The 21,530-nt window shown below is 38.3% G+C and overlaps 1 protein-coding gene across 1 annotated transcript in view; it reads left to right on the forward strand.

The window, feature by feature from the left end:
* Positions 1-21,184, forward strand: part of NUDT21 (nudix hydrolase 21) — a 22,595-nt gene extending 1,411 nt beyond the window's left edge. Inside the window, exons 2-7 of the mRNA XM_055298012.2 lie at positions 1,990-2,190; positions 3,291-3,354; positions 10,617-10,706; positions 15,494-15,569; positions 15,879-15,993; positions 17,574-21,184. Of these exons, the coding sequence (XP_055153987.1) occupies positions 1,990-2,190; positions 3,291-3,354; positions 10,617-10,706; positions 15,494-15,569; positions 15,879-15,993; positions 17,574-17,595 (568 nt within the window). The 3' untranslated portion in view covers positions 17,596-21,184. The remainder of the gene's footprint in view (positions 1-1,989; positions 2,191-3,290; positions 3,355-10,616; positions 10,707-15,493; positions 15,570-15,878; positions 15,994-17,573) is intronic.
* Positions 21,185-21,530: the final 346 nt, after the last annotated feature.

Raw genomic sequence — 21,530 nt, forward strand, 5'->3', positions numbered from 1 at the left:
ATGGAAATAGTGGGTTTATAAAATCTGGAATTAGTTGATAGTTGTGTGTATAAAAGTCCTCAGGAGTGGCGGCTCAGGACTGTAATCCCAACACCTTGGGAGGCTGAAGTGGGAGGATCACTTGAGGCTAGGAGTTGGAGATCAGTCTGGGCAACATAGGCTGTCTCTACAAAAATTTTTTTAAAAATTAAGAAAAAATCCATCAAATGGTAAAGGCAAATGTTATCCTTTTTAAAAGTGTGAAAGCACAGCTTCTGGGTTACTTTCAGTGGTGATTAGAACTAAAACCCACAGTCTTTTCTTGTTTTGTCTTGATTACTGAATTAATTTTCATCAAACCATTTTGTAGAATTAGCAAAATAGTTAGCTTTCAGCAAGATATTTTAATCTTCGCTCTATTAAAATTATGGGTTGATGTACAGTACGTTTCCTCTCCTGTGTAAATACAAATATTCAGAAATAATCATTGTGTTGGGAACTTAAGTTCACCTGAGTTAATATTAAGTTGAAAACAAATGCCCTCTCCTCCAGTATATTTTATTTTAGGAAATATTGCATGAATGCCTACTTTGTACCAGGCACTGTGCACAATACTGGATATACAGTGGTGAGGAAGTAAGGTGTAGCCCCTGCTTTATGAAGCTCACAGTATGATGAGAACAATATGTATGTCTGGGCTGGCACTCTGATTTCACAGGTGAAAATTCTGACATTTCATCTTGACATCTCCTTACTGATATATTGGAGCTGGCTCTTGCAACAGAGATGTGTAATGGCTATCCTTAATTCTTTCTAACTCAGGTTGTGAGAATTAAATGTTAATATATGTAAAGCGTTTAAAAAAATTGCTTGGCACATCGTGCTATGTAGCATATCTGCTGCTGCTATGGATGATAGTTTTAGATTTAGCATTGGGTCTACCTGGGACGTTCTTTAAATTTTTAAAGCATCCTAGAATGGTATATTTTAATTATTTTAGAGCTTTTTCATGTGCCTAGAACTTGGCTTCTGGAATTAAAGTAATTTTTAAAGTTTTGGCAACCTTGATTTGTTCCCCTTTCAAGAATGGCTGAGTGGGGTAGATACAATAATGTTGACTATTAATGTCAAGGGCTTTTGGTAGAATAGATACCATGAATGGGCAAATGTGGCCTAAATTCTTACTCAAAGGCTTCTTGCTGTAAGTCTTTAATTAAGGGCTTACGACATGTAAATATGGAATTTTTAAGTATCTTTAAAGAAAAATTTGATCCTTATTAGGCAAGATGAAAACTGTCTTTAACAGTTCGAGCCATATTTTAAATTCTTGATAAAAGCAGAGAGTTTTCAATTAAGATATGGTAGGTAGAAGATTCAGATGAGGAGAAGGAAACAATAAGGAGACTGAACAGAATAAATGCCAAAGGCTAGTAAATAGGTTTAGAGGACAAAAAGAGAAAGTAGAAGAGTTGCTGTGAAAAGGAAAGGCTGTGGTGCAAGAAAAATCTGAGGATAGTTGACTGAGAGAAATAGAAAATAACTGGAGGGATGTTGATGAAAAGCAGTGGCTTAGTTTTAGAAAAAAAGAGATTAGCCATTAGCACCCATAATTAAAACTTTCTGATTAGATTAGTAGTCAGTGGAATGCAGGGGAACATTAATTATTAGCCAAATTGGTAATGTTGGAATAGCAGCCATGGTCTAAAACCAGAGGATTACTAATGTTCAGATAACCATTTCTCTAAGCATTTAAGGATAGTGTTATCTACACTTGAAAGTTAAAGTATGGAGGAGCAGCTTGATCTAATGGACGCTCTGGCTTTAAGAGTCCAGAGAGCAAGATTCCAATCTCTGCTGTCTCATTAACTTTAGTTATGTAACTGTACAAATCCTGTGTCTCTGAGTACAACATATGCACTTTTTTTGTACCATGGTTTCTTTATGCTAATGTCTGTCATGGTAAATTACATTCTTCAGTTCTCACGTTAGATGTTTGTCTTTGGATCACAGGTACCCTCTTACCAATTATACTTTTGGTACAAAAGAGCCCCTCTATGAGAAGGACAGCTCTGTTGCAGCCAGATTTCAGCGCATGAGGGAAGAATTTGATAAAATTGGAATGAGGAGGACTGTAGAAGGGGTTCTGATTGTACATGAGCACCGGCTACCCCATGTGTTACTGCTGCAGCTGGGAACAACTTTCTTCAAACTGTAAGTAGTGTTGGAAATTAACAGCAAGACAGTTTTTAGTAGGATTGTTGTTTATGCAGCTCTGGAATACAATTTTAGCCCTCGGTCATTTATTTCAACAAACACTGCTGTTAATGATGTCTTTAGAAAGAGAAAATCATGAGTAATTTTTCTCCATTGCAGTGCTCATTTATTTTCCTAACTGGTAATCTGTATGTTTCTGTATGTTGTTGATGTTAATGATTGAGCTTGGTAGAAACCCCATGGAATAGTTGAGTCCAAGATCAATGTCTAGATGTCATTGTAGCATTACCAAGAACAATTGATACTTCTTTCTTGGTATGATTAGCATTTCCTATTCTTAAGATGACTTAGGTTTTTGTGGATAACAGTTTAGTGTTTTATCATTTAAGCTCCTACATCTCTCAAACATTTGATCCATAACTATTTGACTAGATTATACCAAACAGAAAAGTCTCCAATACCTAGATGACGTTCTTGAAAAAGTGTCCCATTCTTTAGGCCTAAAGAATGTGATCCATTCCTCTATGAGCATTTCTAGGCTCCATTATCATCAGATAGCTCCCAGAGAGGAGATTGGGATGGACTGGTGGTTAGCAATTTTATTTATGTTTGTGCTATGTTATATATTCTGTTCGTTTAAAACTAGGGTTTATATGCTGGGTACATATGGACATAAAGTTGGAAAAAATAAACACTGTATACTCCAAAGGTGGGGAGGGTGAGGGGGAGGCAAGGGTTGAAATACTTCCTATTAGATGTTATGTTCACTGTTTCGGTGATGGGTTCACTAGAAGCCTAAACCTTAGCATTACACAATATACCTATGTAACAAAGTTGTACATGTACCCCTTGAATCTACAATAAAATAAAAATAAATATATACGAAGAGGAAAAAAACCTAGGATTTGTATACTGTTAGTCTGGGGAATTGACATGAATTCAAGCATATTCTCCCCCTTCACTTTGATACTTGTTTTGATTGCCTTATTATACTGAAATATGTTACTTAGTGACTTGGTAGAAATAACAATTATTGTGTTCTTTGTTATCTTCAAATTGTATTAAGTTGAAAGCTGAAATTCTTAACTTTTATACAGACCTGGTGGTGAACTTAACCCAGGAGAAGATGAAGTTGAAGGACTAAAACGCTTAATGACAGAGGTATTTTTCTGTTTAACCACTTTGAATACCATGAACTTAATAGTTAATTTGGCTTTTACTGTCTTGTAAAAAGGATGCTTATTTTGGAATATTTAGTTTTCAATAAATGCAATTTAAACCCCAGAATGTTGGTACAATGTTGATTTTTTTTACCAGTTGAACTTACACTTATTTCAATTTTTAAAATGTTAAACTGTGTCACAGCAATGGTAAATTAAAACTGACATTTAAGTATTGCTGTGCTAGACACTGTTCTGAGTGCTTTACATGCGCTAATTCCTTTAATCACCACCACAACTGTAGGAAGTAGATATTATTAAGTTTAAATTACTTCTTGTTATATAGCTAGTGTGTTGTAGAGCTAGAGGTTTGAATGCAGGTAGTTTTGTTCAAGAGTAGGCCTCTGTAGAATTTTGAAAAGAGAAAGATGCCTATGTTTTCACTTTTTTCACATATTTTTTAGACTTTGCCCAAATTATTCTACTTTTTAAAAATCATTGTAATGCCTGCATGTAAAGACTTGGGGCCAAATGCATAGATACTGAGGATTTTGAGATTGTAAATTGTTTTCAATGTTAGTTTTCTTCTTTAACATGCAGTTGTCGCCTGCCCCCGTTACAAAACTCATGTATTCTCTGTGCAAAAAGCTTGGCAAACACAGAAAAGCAAAGGAGAAACAAAACTAAAGTCACCTGTAATTGTCCCACTTTTGACCTATTGGTTTGTCTTTCTAGTATTTCTAAAAATGTATTATAACTCCTAAACATTTTACTGTGCTTGGACTTCCATTTATATAATGTATGGTACAAAGATATAAGTCCAGTAAGATTGCGGGAGTGCAAAATGAGAGAATCACAAAAGCAAAATTTTTGGAAACTGGAAAGCAGATGGGCAAATTATAACTAACTTAGCAGAAACCTTAGAAACAAATTATAACTAACTTGCCAGAAACTGCTGGCAGTCAGGCAGGCAGAATCTAGCATTGCAGAGTACCAGAATGACTGAGGAACTGAAGGTGCTAGGTACTTATGAAAGTGGGGGCATGCATGAGCTGAAAACTGGACCGGTTCAAAGTATATATGGAGTATATTTATACAGGTTGTGTATTCCTTATCTGAGAGCTTGGGACCAGAAGTGTTTAGCTGCTATTCGATAGCACAACAGGGTGACTATAGTCAGTAATCACTTAATTGTAAATTTTAAAATAGCTAAAAGAGTATAATTGGATTGTTTGTAACACAAAGGATAAATGCTTTAGGGGGTGGAGATCCCATTCTTCATGATGTGAATATTACGCATTGCATGCCTGTATCAAAACATCTTGTGTACCCCATAAATACATATATCTACTATGTACTCAAAAAAAATTAAAAATTAAAAAAGTGGTTAGGATTTGGGATTTTTTTCAGGTTTTGGAATATTTGCATTATACTTACCAGTTAAGCATCCCATATACAAAACTTGAAATGCTCCAATGAGCATTTCCTTTTATTTTTTTCTTGAGACGAAGTCTCTCTCTTGTCACCCAGGCTGGAGTGCAATGGTGCAATCTCGTCTCACTGTCACCTCCACCTCCCGGGTTTAAGCAATTCTCCGGCCTTAGCCTCCCGAGTAGATGGGATTAAAGGCGGCTGCCACCACGCCCGACTAATTTTTGTATTTTTAGTAGAGACGGGGTTTCACCAGGTTGGCCAGGCTGGTCTAGAACTCCTAACCTCAGGTGATCCGCCTGCCTTGGCCTTCCAAAGTGCTGGGATTACAGGCATGAGCCACCGCGCCTGGCCTGAGCATTTCCTTTGAGCATCATGTCAGTGCTCAAAAAGTTTGAGATTTTGGAGTTTCAGATTGGGATGTTCAACCTGTGTATCTAGATTGTCTTCCCCACTCTGTAATTAGGCAAAGACTGGCTGATGATTCTCTGTAGTAATTGAATCAGAGAACAACTAGCAATGAAAAAAGTTTAGGGGATGGGGAGAATAAGTAAGAGTTCCCATTCTGAATAGTCAGACTGTTGGACCTCTATTAGGCTGACAGAATGTTAACAATTAGGCTTATCTATTTTTTTATTTTATTTTTTGAGACGGAGTTTCGCTCTTGTCGCCCAGGCTGGAATGCAGTGGCGCGATCTTCAATGTGAGCAATGGTTGCTCACTGCAACCTCTGCCTCCTGGGTTCAAGCGATTCTCCTGCCTTAGCCTCCAGAGTAGCTGGGATTACAGGTGCCCACTACCATGTCCAGCTAATTTTTGTATTTTTAGTAGAGATGAGGTTTCACTGTATTGGCCAGGTTGGTCTCGAACTCCTGACCTCAGGTGATCTGCCTGCTTTGGCCTCCCAAAGTGTTGGGATTATAGGTGTGAGCCACCGTGCCCAGTCTAGGCTTATTTATTTTTTTTAGAGACAGGGTCTCATTCTGTTCCACAGGCTGGAGGATGGTGGTGTGATCATAGCTCACTGTAACCACAAACTCCTGGGCTCAAGCAGTCTTCCTGCCTCAGCTTCTTGAGTAGCTAGGACTGCAGGTATGTGCCCATGATGCCTGACTAATTAAAAAAAATTTTTTTATAGAGATGAGATCTTGCTATGTTGCCTAGGCTGGTCTCAAACTCCTGGCCCAAAGCAGTCCTCCCAAAGCATTGGGATTACATGCATGAGCCACCAGGCCCAGCCAACAATTAGATTTATATATCCCAGGCTGAGGGTTGGAAATCTTGTTTCTGGAAAAAGTGACCAGTCCAAGAAAAACTTCAGATACTGCCATTTGGGACCTGTCTTAGTCTGTTTAATGTTGCTATAACAGAATACCTGAGGCTGGGTAATTTATAAAGAAAAAGATTTATTTGGCTCACCAGTTCTGGTGGCAAGATTGGGCAGCTGGTGAGGGCTTCATGCTGCTTCCACTCATGGCAGAAAGCAAAATGGGAGTGGGCATGTGCAAAGAGATCACATGGCAAGGGAGGGAAGCAAGAGTGGATCCAGGAAGCCACACTCTTTAACAACCCACTCTCCAGGGAACTAATCCATTCCTGATGGAGGAAGGGTATTAAACTATTCATGAAGGATCCACCTGCATGACTCAGACACCTTCCATTAGGCTCTGCCTGCCAACACTGTCACACTGGGGATCAAATTTCAACATGAGTTTGGGGGTTGGAGGACAAACCATATCCAAACCAAAGCAAGAATTTTCTATAGAAATAATGTAGTCCTGGGCCAGGTGCAGTGGCTCACACCTGTAATCCCAGCACTTGGGGAGGCCGAGGCGGGTGGATCACGAGGTCTGGAGTTTGAGACCAACCTGACCAACATGGTGAAACCCTGTCTCTACTAAAATATAAACAAATTAGCTGGGCGTGGTGGTGGGCGCCTGTAATCCCAGCTACTCCCGAGGCAGGAAAATCAGTTGAACCTGGGAGGTGGAGGTTGCAGTGAGCCGAGATCGCGCCACTGCACGCCAGCCTGGGCAACAGAGCAAGACTTCGTCTCAAAAATAAAAAAAAAGAAAAAAAATATTGTAGTCCTATCACTCATGCACACAGAGGTGACAATTAAGCATCTTGTTGCTTCTCCCTTGTGAGTACACAACCAACTATCACCAGGCTTTTGGAGAAAACTTCTTAATAAGAAAAAGATCAGAAGAAGCAAAAGGACCTCAACAGAAGCAGAAAATTCAACCATTGACAAAACTATGATTAATATTCTTGGTGAGATAAGAGGAGATTTTGCACCTGTGAAACAGTGCTATTAAAAAGACATTTTAGCCAAGAAAAACCTCATGGATATTAAAAAAAATGTTGGAAGAAATGAAAAATTCAGTAAAGAGTTAAGAGTTTCATTCTACCAGTAAATAGAATGAAAAGATAAAAAGATAGAATGTAGGTAAGAATAGATAAAATTAGGCCGGGTGCGGTGGCTCACGCTTGTAATCCCAGCACTTTGGGAGGCCGAGGCAGGTGGATCACGAGGTCAGGAGATCAAGACCACGGTGAAACCCTGTCTCTACTAAAAATACAAAAGAATTAGCCGGGCATGGTGGCGGGCACCTGTAGTCCCAGCTACTTGGAGAGGCTGAGGCAGGAGAATGGCGTGAACTCTGGAGGCGGAGCTTGCAGTGAGCCGAGATCGCGCCACTGCACTCCAGCCTGGGCAACAGAGCGAGACTCCGTCTCAAAAAAAAAAAAAAAAAAAAAGAATAGATAAAATTAGTGGGTCATTTTAGAAGGACCAATATAAACTATAGGTAAATAGAACAGAGTAAAAAGAAGAATTAGCAAAGCATAATTAGAGAAAATTTCTCAAACCTCAAAGGGCATGAGTTTTGAGATTGAAAAGACCTACTGGCCTTGCCACTATAGTGAATGTTTAAAGATCCATGCAAAGGCATATCATCATGAAGTTTTAGATCCTACAAACAAAAATAAAAACAAAAAGATCTAAAAGCTTCCAAAGTGGGAGGTGGAGGATTGGTAAGCAGAGAGGTTAAATGCAAAACATCAAAATCAGAAATTGCATTAAACTACCCAGAAATAATTCTGGAAGCTAAAGGATGGTGGAGTGTTGTCTTTGTAATTTTGAGAGAATATGATCTCTGTCCTAGAATTTTCTAATCAAACTATAAATCAAGTGTGTGGGTAAAAGTTATTTCTAGACATGCAGAGTTTCAAAAAGTTACATCTCTTGTACCTTTTCTCAGGAAGCTACTAGAGGGTGTTCACCCCCAAAATGGAATAAAATAAGGACTCTAGCTGTGAAGCAGGGTTGAGACTATCAAGTACAGATTACAGCAGGATGATAGAAAAACGTGTCTTAGGCTGAGTGTGGTGGCTCATGCCTGCAATTTCAGCACTTTGGGAGGCTGAGATGGGCAGATCACGTGAGCCTAGGAGTTTGAGACCACCCTTGGCAACGTGGCGAAAAATTAGCCTGGTGCGGTGGCTTGCATCTGTAGTCCCAGCTACTCGGGAGGCTGGGGGCGGGGGAGGCTGAGATGAGAGAAGCACTTGAGCCCATGAGTTGGAGGCTGCAGTGAGTGGAGATCATGCCATTGCACTCCAGCCTGGGTGACAGAGATCTTGTCTTGAAAAAAGGAAAAACATGTCTTAGAAAAGATGAAATTAATAGAATAACTGACAATTGATATTTGAATTGGGAAGAAATTTAAGTTATCATGGAGAATGTGGGAAATGAATTTAGTGATAGCAAAGGAAATGAAAGTTATTAACTAAAGAACAGGACAGTTGAACAAGTAAGGAGATACGGTTTACTAATCATTGCTCTGTTGTGACTGATCTACTGGATCATACTAACTTAAATACTGAGTATTGACTTAACCAAATATTGGTAATGGGAAGATGGTGGAAGAAAAAGTATAACTAGGATGTGTGATTTTAATATCTGAATTCTCATTCATAGTAGAGGCTTTTAAAAAATGTTTTAAAAATGAAAATCAAGAGGCCGGGCACGGTGGCTCACGCATGTAATCCCAGCACTTTGGGAGGCCAAGGCAGGTGGATCACAAGGTCAAAAGATCAAGACCATCTTGGCCAACATGGTGAAACCCTGTCTCTACTAAAAATACAAAAAAGCCAGGTGTGGTGGCGGGCACCTGTGGTCCCAGCTACTCGGGAGGCTGAGGCAGGAGAGTCGCTTGGACGCGGCAGGTGGAGGTTGCAGTGAGCCGAGATTGCGGCACTGCACTCCAGCCTGGGCAACAGAGTGAGACTCTGTCTCAAAAAAATAAAAAAAAAAATGAAAATCAAGAAACTGTCATAAAAGAATATTTTGGCTGGGCATGGTGGCTCACACCTGTAATCCCAGTGCTTTTTGGGGCTGAGGCCGGAAGATTGCTTGATGCCAGGAGTTGTAGTGAGCCATGATTGGGTCACTGCGCTCCAGCCTGAGTGACAGAGCAAGGCCCTATCTCTTAAAAAATGTAGTTTTGAGGCCTGGTGCAGTGGCTCATGCCTGTAAGACCAGCACTTTGGGAGACTGAGGCGGGCAGATCATCTGAGGTCAGGAGTTCGAGACCAGCCTGACCAACAGGGTGAAACCCCATCTCTACTAAGAAGACAAAAAATTAGCTAGGCATGGTAGCGCGTGCCTGTAATCCCAGCTACTCGGGAGGCTGAGGCAGGAGAATCACTTGAACCTGGGAGGTGGAGGTTGCAGTGAGCTGATACTGTGCCATTGCACTCCAGCCTGGGCAATGAGCAAAACTCCGTCTCAAAAAAAAAAAATTTTTTTTTTTTTGAAAAATATGACTTTACATTGAAGAAACCTGATAAACAGTACCTTAGCCAGGTGATCAAGGTTGGCATTAGTGATAAGCCGTATTGATACAGCATGTACCCTTGATATGATGTGATGAGAATGGCCTTTTTACCTCTGTAGTTTTCTTCCCAAAAGCTCATAACTTCAATTTAATTGAGGGATATTTTACAAAATACTTGACCAGTATTCCTCAAAACTATCAAGATCATCAAAAACAAGGAAAGTATGAAAAGCTGTCACAATGTAGAGGAACCTCGGAAGAAATGAAGATTAAGTGTAATACGGTATCTTAGATTGGATCCTGGGACTGAAAAATGAAAAAGGACATTAGGTTAAAGACTATGGATATCTGAATAATATACGGACTTCAGTTAATAATCTTGTCTTGGTATTGGTTGATTAGTTTGACAAATGTGCTTTACTAATGTGAGATGTTAACAATGGGGGAAACTGTGTGTGGGGTACATGGGAAGTTTCTGAACAAGTTTTGCAAGTTTTCTGTAAATCTAAAACTATCCTAAAATAAACCGTTTATTTAAGACCAAGAAGAATGCTTTTAAAAATAGAAGCAAACATGAGGGGAAAAACAACCAAGAGTTGAAAGTTACAGCCAGTGGGAATGGGTGAAACAGGACAGAGAACTGCAGTTTCTCACCATGAGCATTGTAGAACTATTTTTGGCCACTTAAAATATGTAGAGTATGACTTTGGTTAAAATAAGTTTAGTGTTCTGCTATACAAATTAATAAAAATGAAAGTTGAATTTTGAACACAATTTTTATGTTGATACTAGCTTGCCAGTTTTGAACTAATATTGTATGTCTTGGGCAGAGTGACATCTATAATAACAAATCGTAGAGAGAAAATCTGTATGGAAGGCATATTATCCTATGTTTCTATTAGGAGCACTGCTAAGAATTTTCTGTTCACTGAAGAAGGGGATTTGTGAGTACATATATTTAGTTGTTTACTGGCTTATTTCTTTTTGACAGATACTGGGTCGTCAAGATGGAGTTTTGCAAGACTGGGTCATTGACGATTGCATTGGTAACTGGTGGAGACCAAATTTTGAACCTCCTCAGGTCAGTGTTCTGTTATATTTGCTGGGCATTTTGGAAGCAGAAAGCTCGCTTAATTCTAGCTACTTTAAAAAAGATTAAAGTAGAATTTGACTTGAAATTTTCTTTTCTTCCCTCCTTAATTTAAATTACAAAATTAAGCCAAGCACTTCTTATTTTAAAGGAAAATGTAAAACAAATACAAGGCCGGGCGAGGTGGCTCATGCCTGTAATCCCAGCACTTTGGGAGGCCGAGGCGGGTGGATTACCTGTTGAGGTCAGGAGTTTGAGACCAGCCTGGCCAACGTGGTGAAACCTTGTCTCTACTAAAAAATGTAAAAATCAGTACTCCGGAGGCTGAGGCAGGATAATTGCTTGAACTTGGGAGGCAGAAGTTGCAGTGAACCGAGATCATGCCATTGCACTCCAGCCTGGACAACAGTGAGACTCCTTCTCAAAAAATAAATAAATAAATAAATAAATAAATAAATACAAATACAAAAGAAGAAAGAATGGTAAAAGTGAATGAATTGCGCTACCCGTCATCCGCCTTTAACAGTTAGCACATCACAACCCCTCGTTCCACTGCTCCATTCTCCTGCCCTCATCTTGGATTATTTTGAAGCATATCCTAGCCATTCATTTCAATTGTAAATATTTCAGTGTGAATCATAAAAGATAAGGAGCTCTTTAAAAACATAACCATAGTACTGTTATTATCATACTAAAACAGTTCCATATTATTGTCAAATATATAGTCACTGTTCGCATATCCTGATTATTTCAATTTTCTTTTTATAATTTGTTTGGATTAGGATAGTCTCTAAAGTCTCTTTTACACAGTTGGCACCTTTTTTTCCCTTGTATTTTATTTGTTAATGAAAACAGGCTAATGTTTCCATTCTGATTGCATTCCCCTGTTGTTGTTGAATATGTAGCTGTTTCCCCTGTGTGTCTTGCAAATTGATAGTTAGATCTAGAAATTGTATTCAGGCTCAGTTAATTTGGGGAGGGGTAACAAGGCTTGTCATAGGCGGTATATTATCTGTGGCTGCATAACAAATTACCTCAAAATTTAGCAGCCTTTAGGCCTCTGGGAGTTGCTTAGGGTGGTTCTGGCTTAGGCTCTCTCTTGAAGTTACAGTCAAGTTGTCAGCTGGGACTGCATCATAAGGTGGAACTGGGGTTAAAGTATCTGATCCCGAGCTTACACATGTGTGTTAGCAAACTTCTTAGTTTCATCTGGGCTGTTAGACTAAAGCTTTGCTTCAGGTATTGCTGGCTGTTGTCTCAAGGTCTCCCTCAGTTCCTTGCCATGAGAACATCTCTAAAAGGACAACTCGCAGGCAGCTGGCTTCCCCCAGGCTGTGTGATCCAAGAGATAGTGAGAGACAGAGTGCTAGAGGAGTGCCCAAGTAGGAAGCCTCAGTCTGTGATAAGCTAATCTTGGCAGTGGCATACCATCACTTCTGCTGTATGCTATTGGTCACACAAGCCAACCCTGGTACACTATAGGAGGGACTACACAAAGCAGTGAATAACAGGAGACGGGAATCATTGGGGGTCATCTTAAGGCAGTCTAACACAATTGGTATAGTGTACTTCCATCAGGAATTTAAAAATATTTGGTTGTTTCTTTTTGTAATGTTAGCAGCTCATTGATGATCATTTCCTGGTCTATGAATTCATAAGGGTTGTGATCCTCATATAAAAAGAAACTTAACTCATGTATTACTGAAGTGTGTGGTTTGTGTAGAAAAAAAAATATGCTGCTATTCCTTTACTTAACATTTTTCAGAAGAATGACTTAATTCCTTAGCATCCTCTAAAGACTTGACTTTATTCAAAAGAGAGGATAAGACCAAGACTTGGGTACAGGCAGTTTGAGAGTTGATTCCAGGAAGCAGCAGAATACAGGGGAGAGAGAGACCAGAAGCAGCAGAAGTAAGACAGGGCATGTTATTGATCTTTTTACACCTGTGGGCAACTGGATTTGTTCTGTTAAGGACCAGGAACCATTTAGGGATTCCTATCCCCCATTGAATAAGGGTTGCATGAACTCCCTTGTTCCATGTTGAGTCTGAGTGCTTGTTGAGACAGTGGCAGCAAACAGGGAACCCTCTGATACTTTTCAAACATAGCTGCCCCGAAATCGGAGGTAGCGTAATGTGGGGCACACACACACAAAAAACATGTTTCGGTGACCTTCAAAGTGTCGGTATGACCTTTTGGATTTAAATAATTTGAAATATTTTAATCCATGATAATGAGTGATGATGTTACTGATGCTCAAATATTCCTATTTTTGCTAATGGTGGAACTTCTTAAAGTTGGATCCTGAATTCTTTAGGCAAATTAAAAAGCCCTATGACTTTATAGCTCCTTTACATGATAAGATGTTTCAGGTCAAGCATTGCACAAAATATCAACCAAGCAAAAAATCGTTCTTTTCTCTTGCTTCTGACTCCCTTGTATGGCAGAGGGACAAGAAGATAGGGGCTGTGGAAGCTGATGCTGGTGTTCACTACCTAAGAATTGCCAGGAACACATCTTGGCTTTAAGGAAGAACAATTTCATATGGAAACAGTGAAGTTACTTGTTCAAAGATACATAGTAGAATTATTCTAAACTTTTTTTGGCTTCCTGAACATTCCTTGATCTAATTGGAAAATGCTTAATAGTGACCCCAGTGGTTTTCCGATAACTTTTCTGAATATCTTCACTCATCCCCCCTACCACTGTCCTAGGACAGTTCTCTTCGTTCAGTAAGGCCTAGAGTTGGCCCTGGTGGTATTCGACATAAGGTAAGTGTATTGATTTATTTAGGAAGCCTACAGTATTAGTTAGATGTCAGTGGAAAAGGAGCATGTCATCTTCCTATCTCAGTCTTTTTGTATAAAGTACAGTCAACTTAAACATTAAGACCAGAGAAGAAAGGCTTAAAAAAATAGGAACATGTAGCCTTGAGCAGAAGAAATTTGGGGAAATGCTTCTCATTTTGTTTGGTTATGGTTTGGGAACTTTTATTGTATGTGATCCACAGATCTCTTAGCTTGTGCTATTCAAGCCACTTTCTCTGCGACTAAAAATACAATGTATTTTTGTTAATGTATCTGGTTTTCATGACAGTTTAAGGAACCTCCAAAGCCTGGGACAATTGCCTCAATTCATTGTACCCTAGGGATGGCTCTGGTATATAATTATTCTAACTGGAATACTGGTTAGGTGCCAATGAGTAACATAGTGGGAAATAACATAGGCTTTTATAATTAGATAAGAGTTGAATAGATACAGTTAAATCTTGGCTTCACAACTTGGCTGAGTAATCTTGAGAAAGATACTTAGCCTCTCTTAGCATGCATTTCTATGTAAATTGAGGATGATGCTAATACCTCCTTTTGGCAGCTTCTGCTTTTATCTCACTTTCCCCTTATATCTGTTTTCAGCAGTTTTAAATTCCCCAGCTCTCAAATACAACTCCAACAGCAAAAGTAGATTTCTGAATGTATTGTGGAGAGATTTATACAAGAATTGTATAACCTTAGACTTTTTTTTGTTCTCTCTGTCAGAATTTTTCCTTCCCGGGTAGCAACTTCCCTCTCTAATTCTCTTCATCCTTTAAATTCTCTAAAATATATATATATATTTATATTTATTTCCTCGAGTAATTTGGCTTTGCCCATCTGGCAAAACTTCACTTAGACTGCTCTTCTGGTATTCCTGAAGCATGCACCCTGGGATATGGGGAGGTTTGAGGTTGGGACTGGGAGGAGGAGCAAGAAGCATCTTGTCAAATGCCTCACAGCTTATATTTGAATTTTTAATGTAGTAAACAGGTCTACAATAGGATTCTAGACTGTTTAACTTACTGATTATATATATATATATATATATATATTTTTTTTTTTTTTTTTTTTTTTTTTGAGACAGAGTCTCACTCTGTTGCCCAGGCTGGAGTGCAGTGGCACAGTCTCGGCTCACTGCAAGCTCTGCCTCCCGGGTTCACGCCATTCTCCTGCTTCAGCCTTCCGAGTGGCTGGGACTACAGGCACCCGCCACCACACCTGGCTAATTTTTTGTATTTTTAGTAGAGACGGGATTTCACTGTGTTAGCCACGATGGTCTCAATCTCCTGACCTCATGATCCGCCCACCTTGCCCTCCCAAAGTGCTGGGATTACAGGCGTGAGCCACTGTGCCCAGCCTATATATATATTTTTTAAAAACCAGCTTTTAGGCCAGGCATGGTGGCTGATGCCTGTAATCCCAGCGCTTTGGGAGGCCAAGGCAGGTGGATCACCTGAGGTCGGGAGTTCAAGACTAGCCTGGAGAAACCCTGCCTCTACCAAAAATACAGAATTAGCCAGGCATGGTGGCGCATGCCTGTAATCTCAGCTACTCAGGAGGTTGAGGCAGGAGAATCACTTGAACCTGGGAGGCGGAGGTTGCAGTGAGCCGAGATCGCGCCATTGCACTCCAGCCTGGCCAACAAGAACGAAACTCTGTCTCAAAAAACAAACAAAAGCTTTTATTAAAGACACTAATTAAAATCAGACTTCATTATATTTTAAGTATCTCAAGCTATAAATCCTGTGACTACATATTTTATCTTGAATGGTTGACTGGTTTACTGTTTGTTATTTTATATGCATTAAAGCATTTATTTACTAGTGTATCTGTTAGGTAAGTCCTGGTAAAGAGAACAGAAAGTAGTATGCTTCTCCCAACAGTTTATACTATACTGGGGAGTAAACATGTAAAGAAATGAAGCCATGGAATACATGTTAAAGTTGTATTCATTTGTAATTTCAGTATCCATATATTCCTGCACATATTACAAAGCCTAAGGAACATAAGAAGTTGTTTCTGGTTCAGCTTCAAGAAAAAGGTAAGTTATTTTGTTTTCGAAGGTAGCCATCTAAAAACTTCTGTAGAATAATTTCAAGGATACCTCTATTTGTGTTTTCTCAAAGTTACTTGAACTTTCGGGTTTATTGTAAAACTAAAAATATATACCATGCTTTTAGTTTCAAATCTGTGACTAGGAAATCTACCTTAAAAGACACAACCAAAATGTATTAATGAGAATTATCTTTTTTCTTAAACTTTTTATTAAATGTAAAATTGGTAATTTAAAAATGAAATGGAAGCAGTGATTATATAATAACTTATAATAATGAATTCTGTTTTATTTTAGCCTTGTTTGCAGTCCCTAAAAATTACAAGCTGGTAGCTGCACCATTGTTTGAATTGTATGACAATGCACCAGGATATGGACCCATCATTTCTAGTCTCCCTCAGCTATTGAGCAGGTACAGAAAGTTGAACATTTTTTGGTTCATCCATATTAACTGTCAAATTTAAAATATTCTGAGCCACTTGAGAAGGTATAGTTCATGAATTTTGGTCTTTAAGGAAACTAAGAAAGTAGATAGACTCTTAGATCATGTGCAAGCCATAGATTAATTGTGACTGATACCATCCCCAGACTCTTAAGTTTCGGCATGACATTCTGGTATTTGTGCAACTGCTAATTCTGATATTCTCAAGAGTTAAGGTTGATGTCTTTATTCAAAGAAGAGATGGTTAAATAGCAGTCAACAGTGTGTAAATATGAGTGGAGTTGTCTGTATTAAAATGTGGCAAATTGGCTGGATGCAGTGGCTCATGCCTGTAATCCCAGCACTTTGGGAGGCTGAGGCGGGGGGGGGGGTGTATCACCAGGTCGGGAGTTCGAGGCCAGCCTGGCCAAGATGGTGAAACCCCATCTCTACTAAAACTACAAAAATTAGCAAGGCGTGGTGGCCGGCACTTGTAATCCCAGCTACTTAGGAGGCTGAGCAGAGAATTGCTTGAACCTGGGAGGCAGAGGTTGCAATGAACTGAGACCGCACTACTGCACTCCAGCCTGGGCGACAGAGTGAGACTCCGCCTAAAAAAAAGAAAAAAAGGTGGCAAATTGAATATCTTGGTGTAATATATTCACTTTCCTTTTTTGAAACTTACTATATTTTGGCCTAAATTGAGGCTTGTGGGATTAGGTCCTGAACTTTTACGTGGGGTTTCAATCTTTAGGCAGTTAGAGTGATAAGAAATGCAGTTTTTTAAAAGTTGACTTGTACTGGTTGAGGTCTCTATTAGAGCCAGCCATATATAGGAATTGCAGAACAACATGGTGATTATGAAAGTAGATTCTGCAGTCGGTGTTTGGATTTGAAGCCCAACCTGAATACTTGCTGGCAATGTGACCTTGGACAAACTATTTGACTGTTTCTTCATCTGTAAATGGGGATAGTAGTTTCTACTTCAGAGGATTGTGAGGACCAAGTGAAATAATGCATATAAAATGCTTACAATAGTGCCGGTAATGTGGTACATACTTAAATGTTAGTGAAATTGGCCTTTTGTGAAAACTTATTGAGTATGAAATTGCTCTTTCTACTTCATCACTAATCAAACTTTATCTTTTGCCACTCCACTTTGGCCTGCTGATAGGTTACAAGTTGAAATGCATATGGGGGGAGAAGAGTCATATTATTTATTCAAACACCTACTTGTCAAGTGCAGGAACTGTGCAGAGTAGTCAGAGTATAAGGACATGTAGAAACTTTTCCTGCCTTAAGGAACTTATTAGTGGATGATTAATCAAATTTATAGTCTTAATTTTTTTATTATAAGTATTCAACAAGTGTTTTTAGTGCATAAGATGTGACCAGTGAGAGAAAATTGGTGTAGAAAATGCCAAACGTGGTAAAAGGGCATTTGAAGGGGAATAAAAGAAAATGCCAGACATGTTAAGGGAGGGTAGAAACATCCAGATAAATTTCTTTATCTAATGTGGAAAGTAGTATGTATTGTCTTTAATAAAGGTATTGTTCTTTTTAAAATTCAGGTTCAATTTTATATACAACTGAATTCCTGCGCAGTGGAGAAGTAAAAGAAGCCGCTTGTCTCTGTGAGCACAGCTATAAACAGTGTAGAATAAATGTGGTAGAAAAGTTTTTTTGGTTTTATCTCTTTTGCGATCCCTAAATTGCCACCTGCTTTCTATTATTTGAATAGTAAAATTAATATGAAGAACTAGATAGTGGTGTAAACAAATGTGATAATGTTTATTTACTTTTGGTTCTACTCATACTTTTTTGTACAACATTAAAGAAAATGGACTTCTTTTTTTATTTTAATTTCTCATTAAACTTCTAAAATTCTTATAGGTGAGGATCATTTTTCCCCCCACCTTAGTATGGTGAATGTTGCAACACAATGACAGGTTTAGGTCAGTCAGGTTTATTGGACCCTTGCTTTGATACCATTTTTGGGCACATACTCCAAGACTCTATTAGATTTTTATGATGAAGAGCTTCCATTACTTTTGAAAACTATATTTATCTGAGTGAGTCCAAGGTGCAACTCCTAAATGAATTGTGTTGCAGAGAACTCCCAGTATAATTCACTGACCAGTACATTTTATAGCCATCCAGGCCTTGGTTTGCAAACAACAGACCTTAAACATATAGGAAACTATTAAAATTGGCTCTATCAGCAGTCATAGGAATTGGTATAAGAAGAGACTCATTTAGAGCTCAGAGTTTTCTTCACATAATGGGGGTATTATTTGTGCTGTTGCGAAGTTATGTGTCTTATTCTTAAAGCCATGGTAAAAATAGTGATCTGTGAAGGAAATTTATAAAATTGGATGTATTAGGTTTTGAACTCTGAGATTGTACAAATATTCAATTAACTTGAAGTTATGTACATAGAGAAGAAAATTTGGTTTTAGCAAATGACAGAGCCTTCAAAAATATTTTTGGAATAATGTGAATCAACCGAAAACTGGGGGCAAGGCAGAGGACAGGTTTTCTCAGGTTAAGAGAAAAATACGAAATTTTAAAAACTTTAAAAAATACTGATAAATTCGGATCAAATTTGAGGGAATAAAAAATATTAGAGCAAAGGAGTTTGCTGGTTGTGTCATTATTTAATGATCAAAGTATAGCATGTATGCCTTATTACAGACTTGTTGACAATAAGCTTAATGTAAAAAGGAATCTTGCCAGATGTAGCTACTTAAGGAAAAAAGGGTTTTTAATAGAAATGAACTTTTGATTAGTATGGTACCAGTCACAGGGCTATTTTCCTGAATATTAGGTGATGTCAAAGGTATATGATACTTGAGGAAATCAGGTCAAGTGTAGCTGAGCAATTAACACTCAAGTTTTTTTAGTTGGGGTCACGTCAGATCCTCACGTGGTGGTTAAGTAGTGACTAACTGTGCATGTCCTTCGTGGTAGGTGAGCACCAGTCTCCATGACCAAAAATGCCCCAATTTCCTTTGAAAAAGCCACTAGTTCTGTGAATTGTCCTTTTCCTCCTGCCCCTAACAGTCCTACCCCTCTAGCCTACATTGGCATATTTCTCATGTAATGTATTTTGCTGGTAAGCTCATCCATTAGCTGCATCCTTCAGCTATTCCTTTAGATTGGAGGAAGTGGATATGAAGATGGATTGATTGAGCTCACCTTCCATGATTGCTTTTGAGGGAAAAGCTACAGTGGCCACATTTCAGATGTTCACTTTTGCAATTTGGGGAGGGTGGAGAGAGGTAGACTTTTGTTGTGTGTTTTATAAAGTGCTCTCGGTAAGGAGTGTTTGAGTTGAAGAGTCATCTGATTCGAGGCCACTCATGTTCTTTGTAACTTAAACTTTGACCAAGAAATTCTTTACTTCTCACTTCTTCACTTCTTCCCAATATACAGTAAGTACGTGAGCCAGTCATCCATACACTGAGGCCTAGTTGAGAAAAACCTTTGATTCAGGATGGCTGGGTTACTAACCTTGAAATGTAAGAGATCTGGTTTTGAATGTAAAATTCGCAGCACACAAACGGAAGTCTTAAGAACTTTTTGCTCTGGTCAGTTACAGGTGGATCCCAATAATCTGTTTTTGGTTTTCTGGTGGAAATAATAGAAATAGGGGAAATCAAATCTGGTTGGTAGGTGTCTACAGTATTAGAAGAGGGTATAAGGGCACTGTTTAACACTAAGTTCTTTTGATACGTATGTTCTAATACTTCCAGAAACTGTGCATTCCAGATCTACATACTAAATGCTGTATCATTTTGAAATGGGCTCTTGATTAATAGACCCATTTTTTTTAGTGGCTTTTATGTTGTATATTTGTCTAAAATGAAAGCTCTTTTGCGTTCTAAAACTACAATATATGTCATCTTATTTTCCCTGAGTATCCAAGTATAGTGCAGATTCTATGTAAAACTACTAAATGACACTGGAATATGTTTAGTATATTAGGGGGAAAAACTATAAAGTTTTACACAATTGTTTGTAGTTACATTTAGGATGGACTTATCCCTTTGGAGAAAAGTGAAATTTGTTTTTTCGCCATGTAATGAAGACCATTGTGATTTTTTTAAAAAGTAGATAGTACTTAAAATGGCGTAATAATTCTGCACTTGAATTTGTACTGTTAACAGCACAGTTGGAAGATTTTTAAACTTTTTATTGTCTTATAACTAGGATTCACTTATTATTTTGGATATTTAAGGGTTCCATTAAGTTAACATTGTATTTGGACAAAGTGTAACCAAATTATGTTTTCTTCCATGTTTAATTAGAAGTGAGAGGTAGAAGTACTTCAAATTCAACAGGCCAGCAAGCAATCGGCTTAAAATTCCCTTTATTAAATGTTGTGCTCTTATGCTCTCGGCTTTTTAATGACTTTATTTTTACAGTACTTGTTCAGTCACTTGAGATGAAATGCTTGGGGTAGCTTTTCCATCCTCAAACTCAATGTTTTTATTAGTTCATAGTGTTTGGAACAGTATGTGCCAATCACTGAGACTGCATCAGAGTTTGCAATTTTGTTATGTTTCATTGCCAAAGAAGGCTTAGTGGTTGTTGACTGTAGTATAAGTCAGCTTTCTGTAGCATAAGATTTGATTTTCCCATACTTACTCCACTTGTTATACATCACCGATTATTTGGGTTAAACTGGACTCATTTCAAGCAGTTTGCTTTTGTTCAAATCGTGATTAGAAACTTAATACTGTAATTTGATTTGAGCCATAAAACACATTTTAATATTAGCTTGTATTATATTTATTAAGCTTGTTTTTGTGGAAAAAAACTTACTAAAACCTAGGTAAGTCTAGATTAGGCCAGTTGAGGTGTATTTTGTATTTTAGTAATGGATCATATCGTAAAAATAGAGATAAGTTGGGAAGATACATTGATTATGCTGTTCTGTTGAGGGAAAGGTCATGTATTTAGAAATTTAAACTTTTGGTTATTGTGTTCACATCATAGTATTCAAGCATCATTTATAGTTTGGCTTTGAGAACTTTTCTGGTATTACGTTTATGGAAAATGTATAAAAGAAACAAGTTTTGGTTATATTTTTATATTTGTAAAGTAAAAGTTTGGTTAAAGTGATTACTGTTCTTTTTTTATTTTATTGTCATTTCAATAAAAAATATTTGAAAGAGAATGACTCTGTGATTGTTTTGGGATAGTCCTGTATGTGTGGCTGCTGACCCTACTGTGCTAGTAGAAATCTTGCATGGTTCTTCATTGTGAGTGGCCGAGGGCCTTTAGGTAAGAGACAACTTAGCATAATAGCAAGGGCCTGATGGCCTGGGTCACTGATGTTGCCCTCTCCTTGTGTCCCCCATACTCCCCTCCTCCCATTGTGTGTTAGCAGTGTTTTAGTTTCCTGAGGTGTGAAAGGGTCACTAGATTTGGAACATGAAGGCCAGAAGTTAGAAGTTGCTACACAGTTGTGTTGTTAACTGTGTGTAGTCCGTATCACTGGGGACTAAGTCCGAGTTTCCTCA

This window comes from Symphalangus syndactylus, chromosome 11 (genome assembly GCF_028878055.3).
Source record: "Symphalangus syndactylus isolate Jambi chromosome 11, NHGRI_mSymSyn1-v2.1_pri, whole genome shotgun sequence".
NCBI lineage: Eukaryota > Metazoa > Chordata > Mammalia > Primates > Hylobatidae > Symphalangus > Symphalangus syndactylus.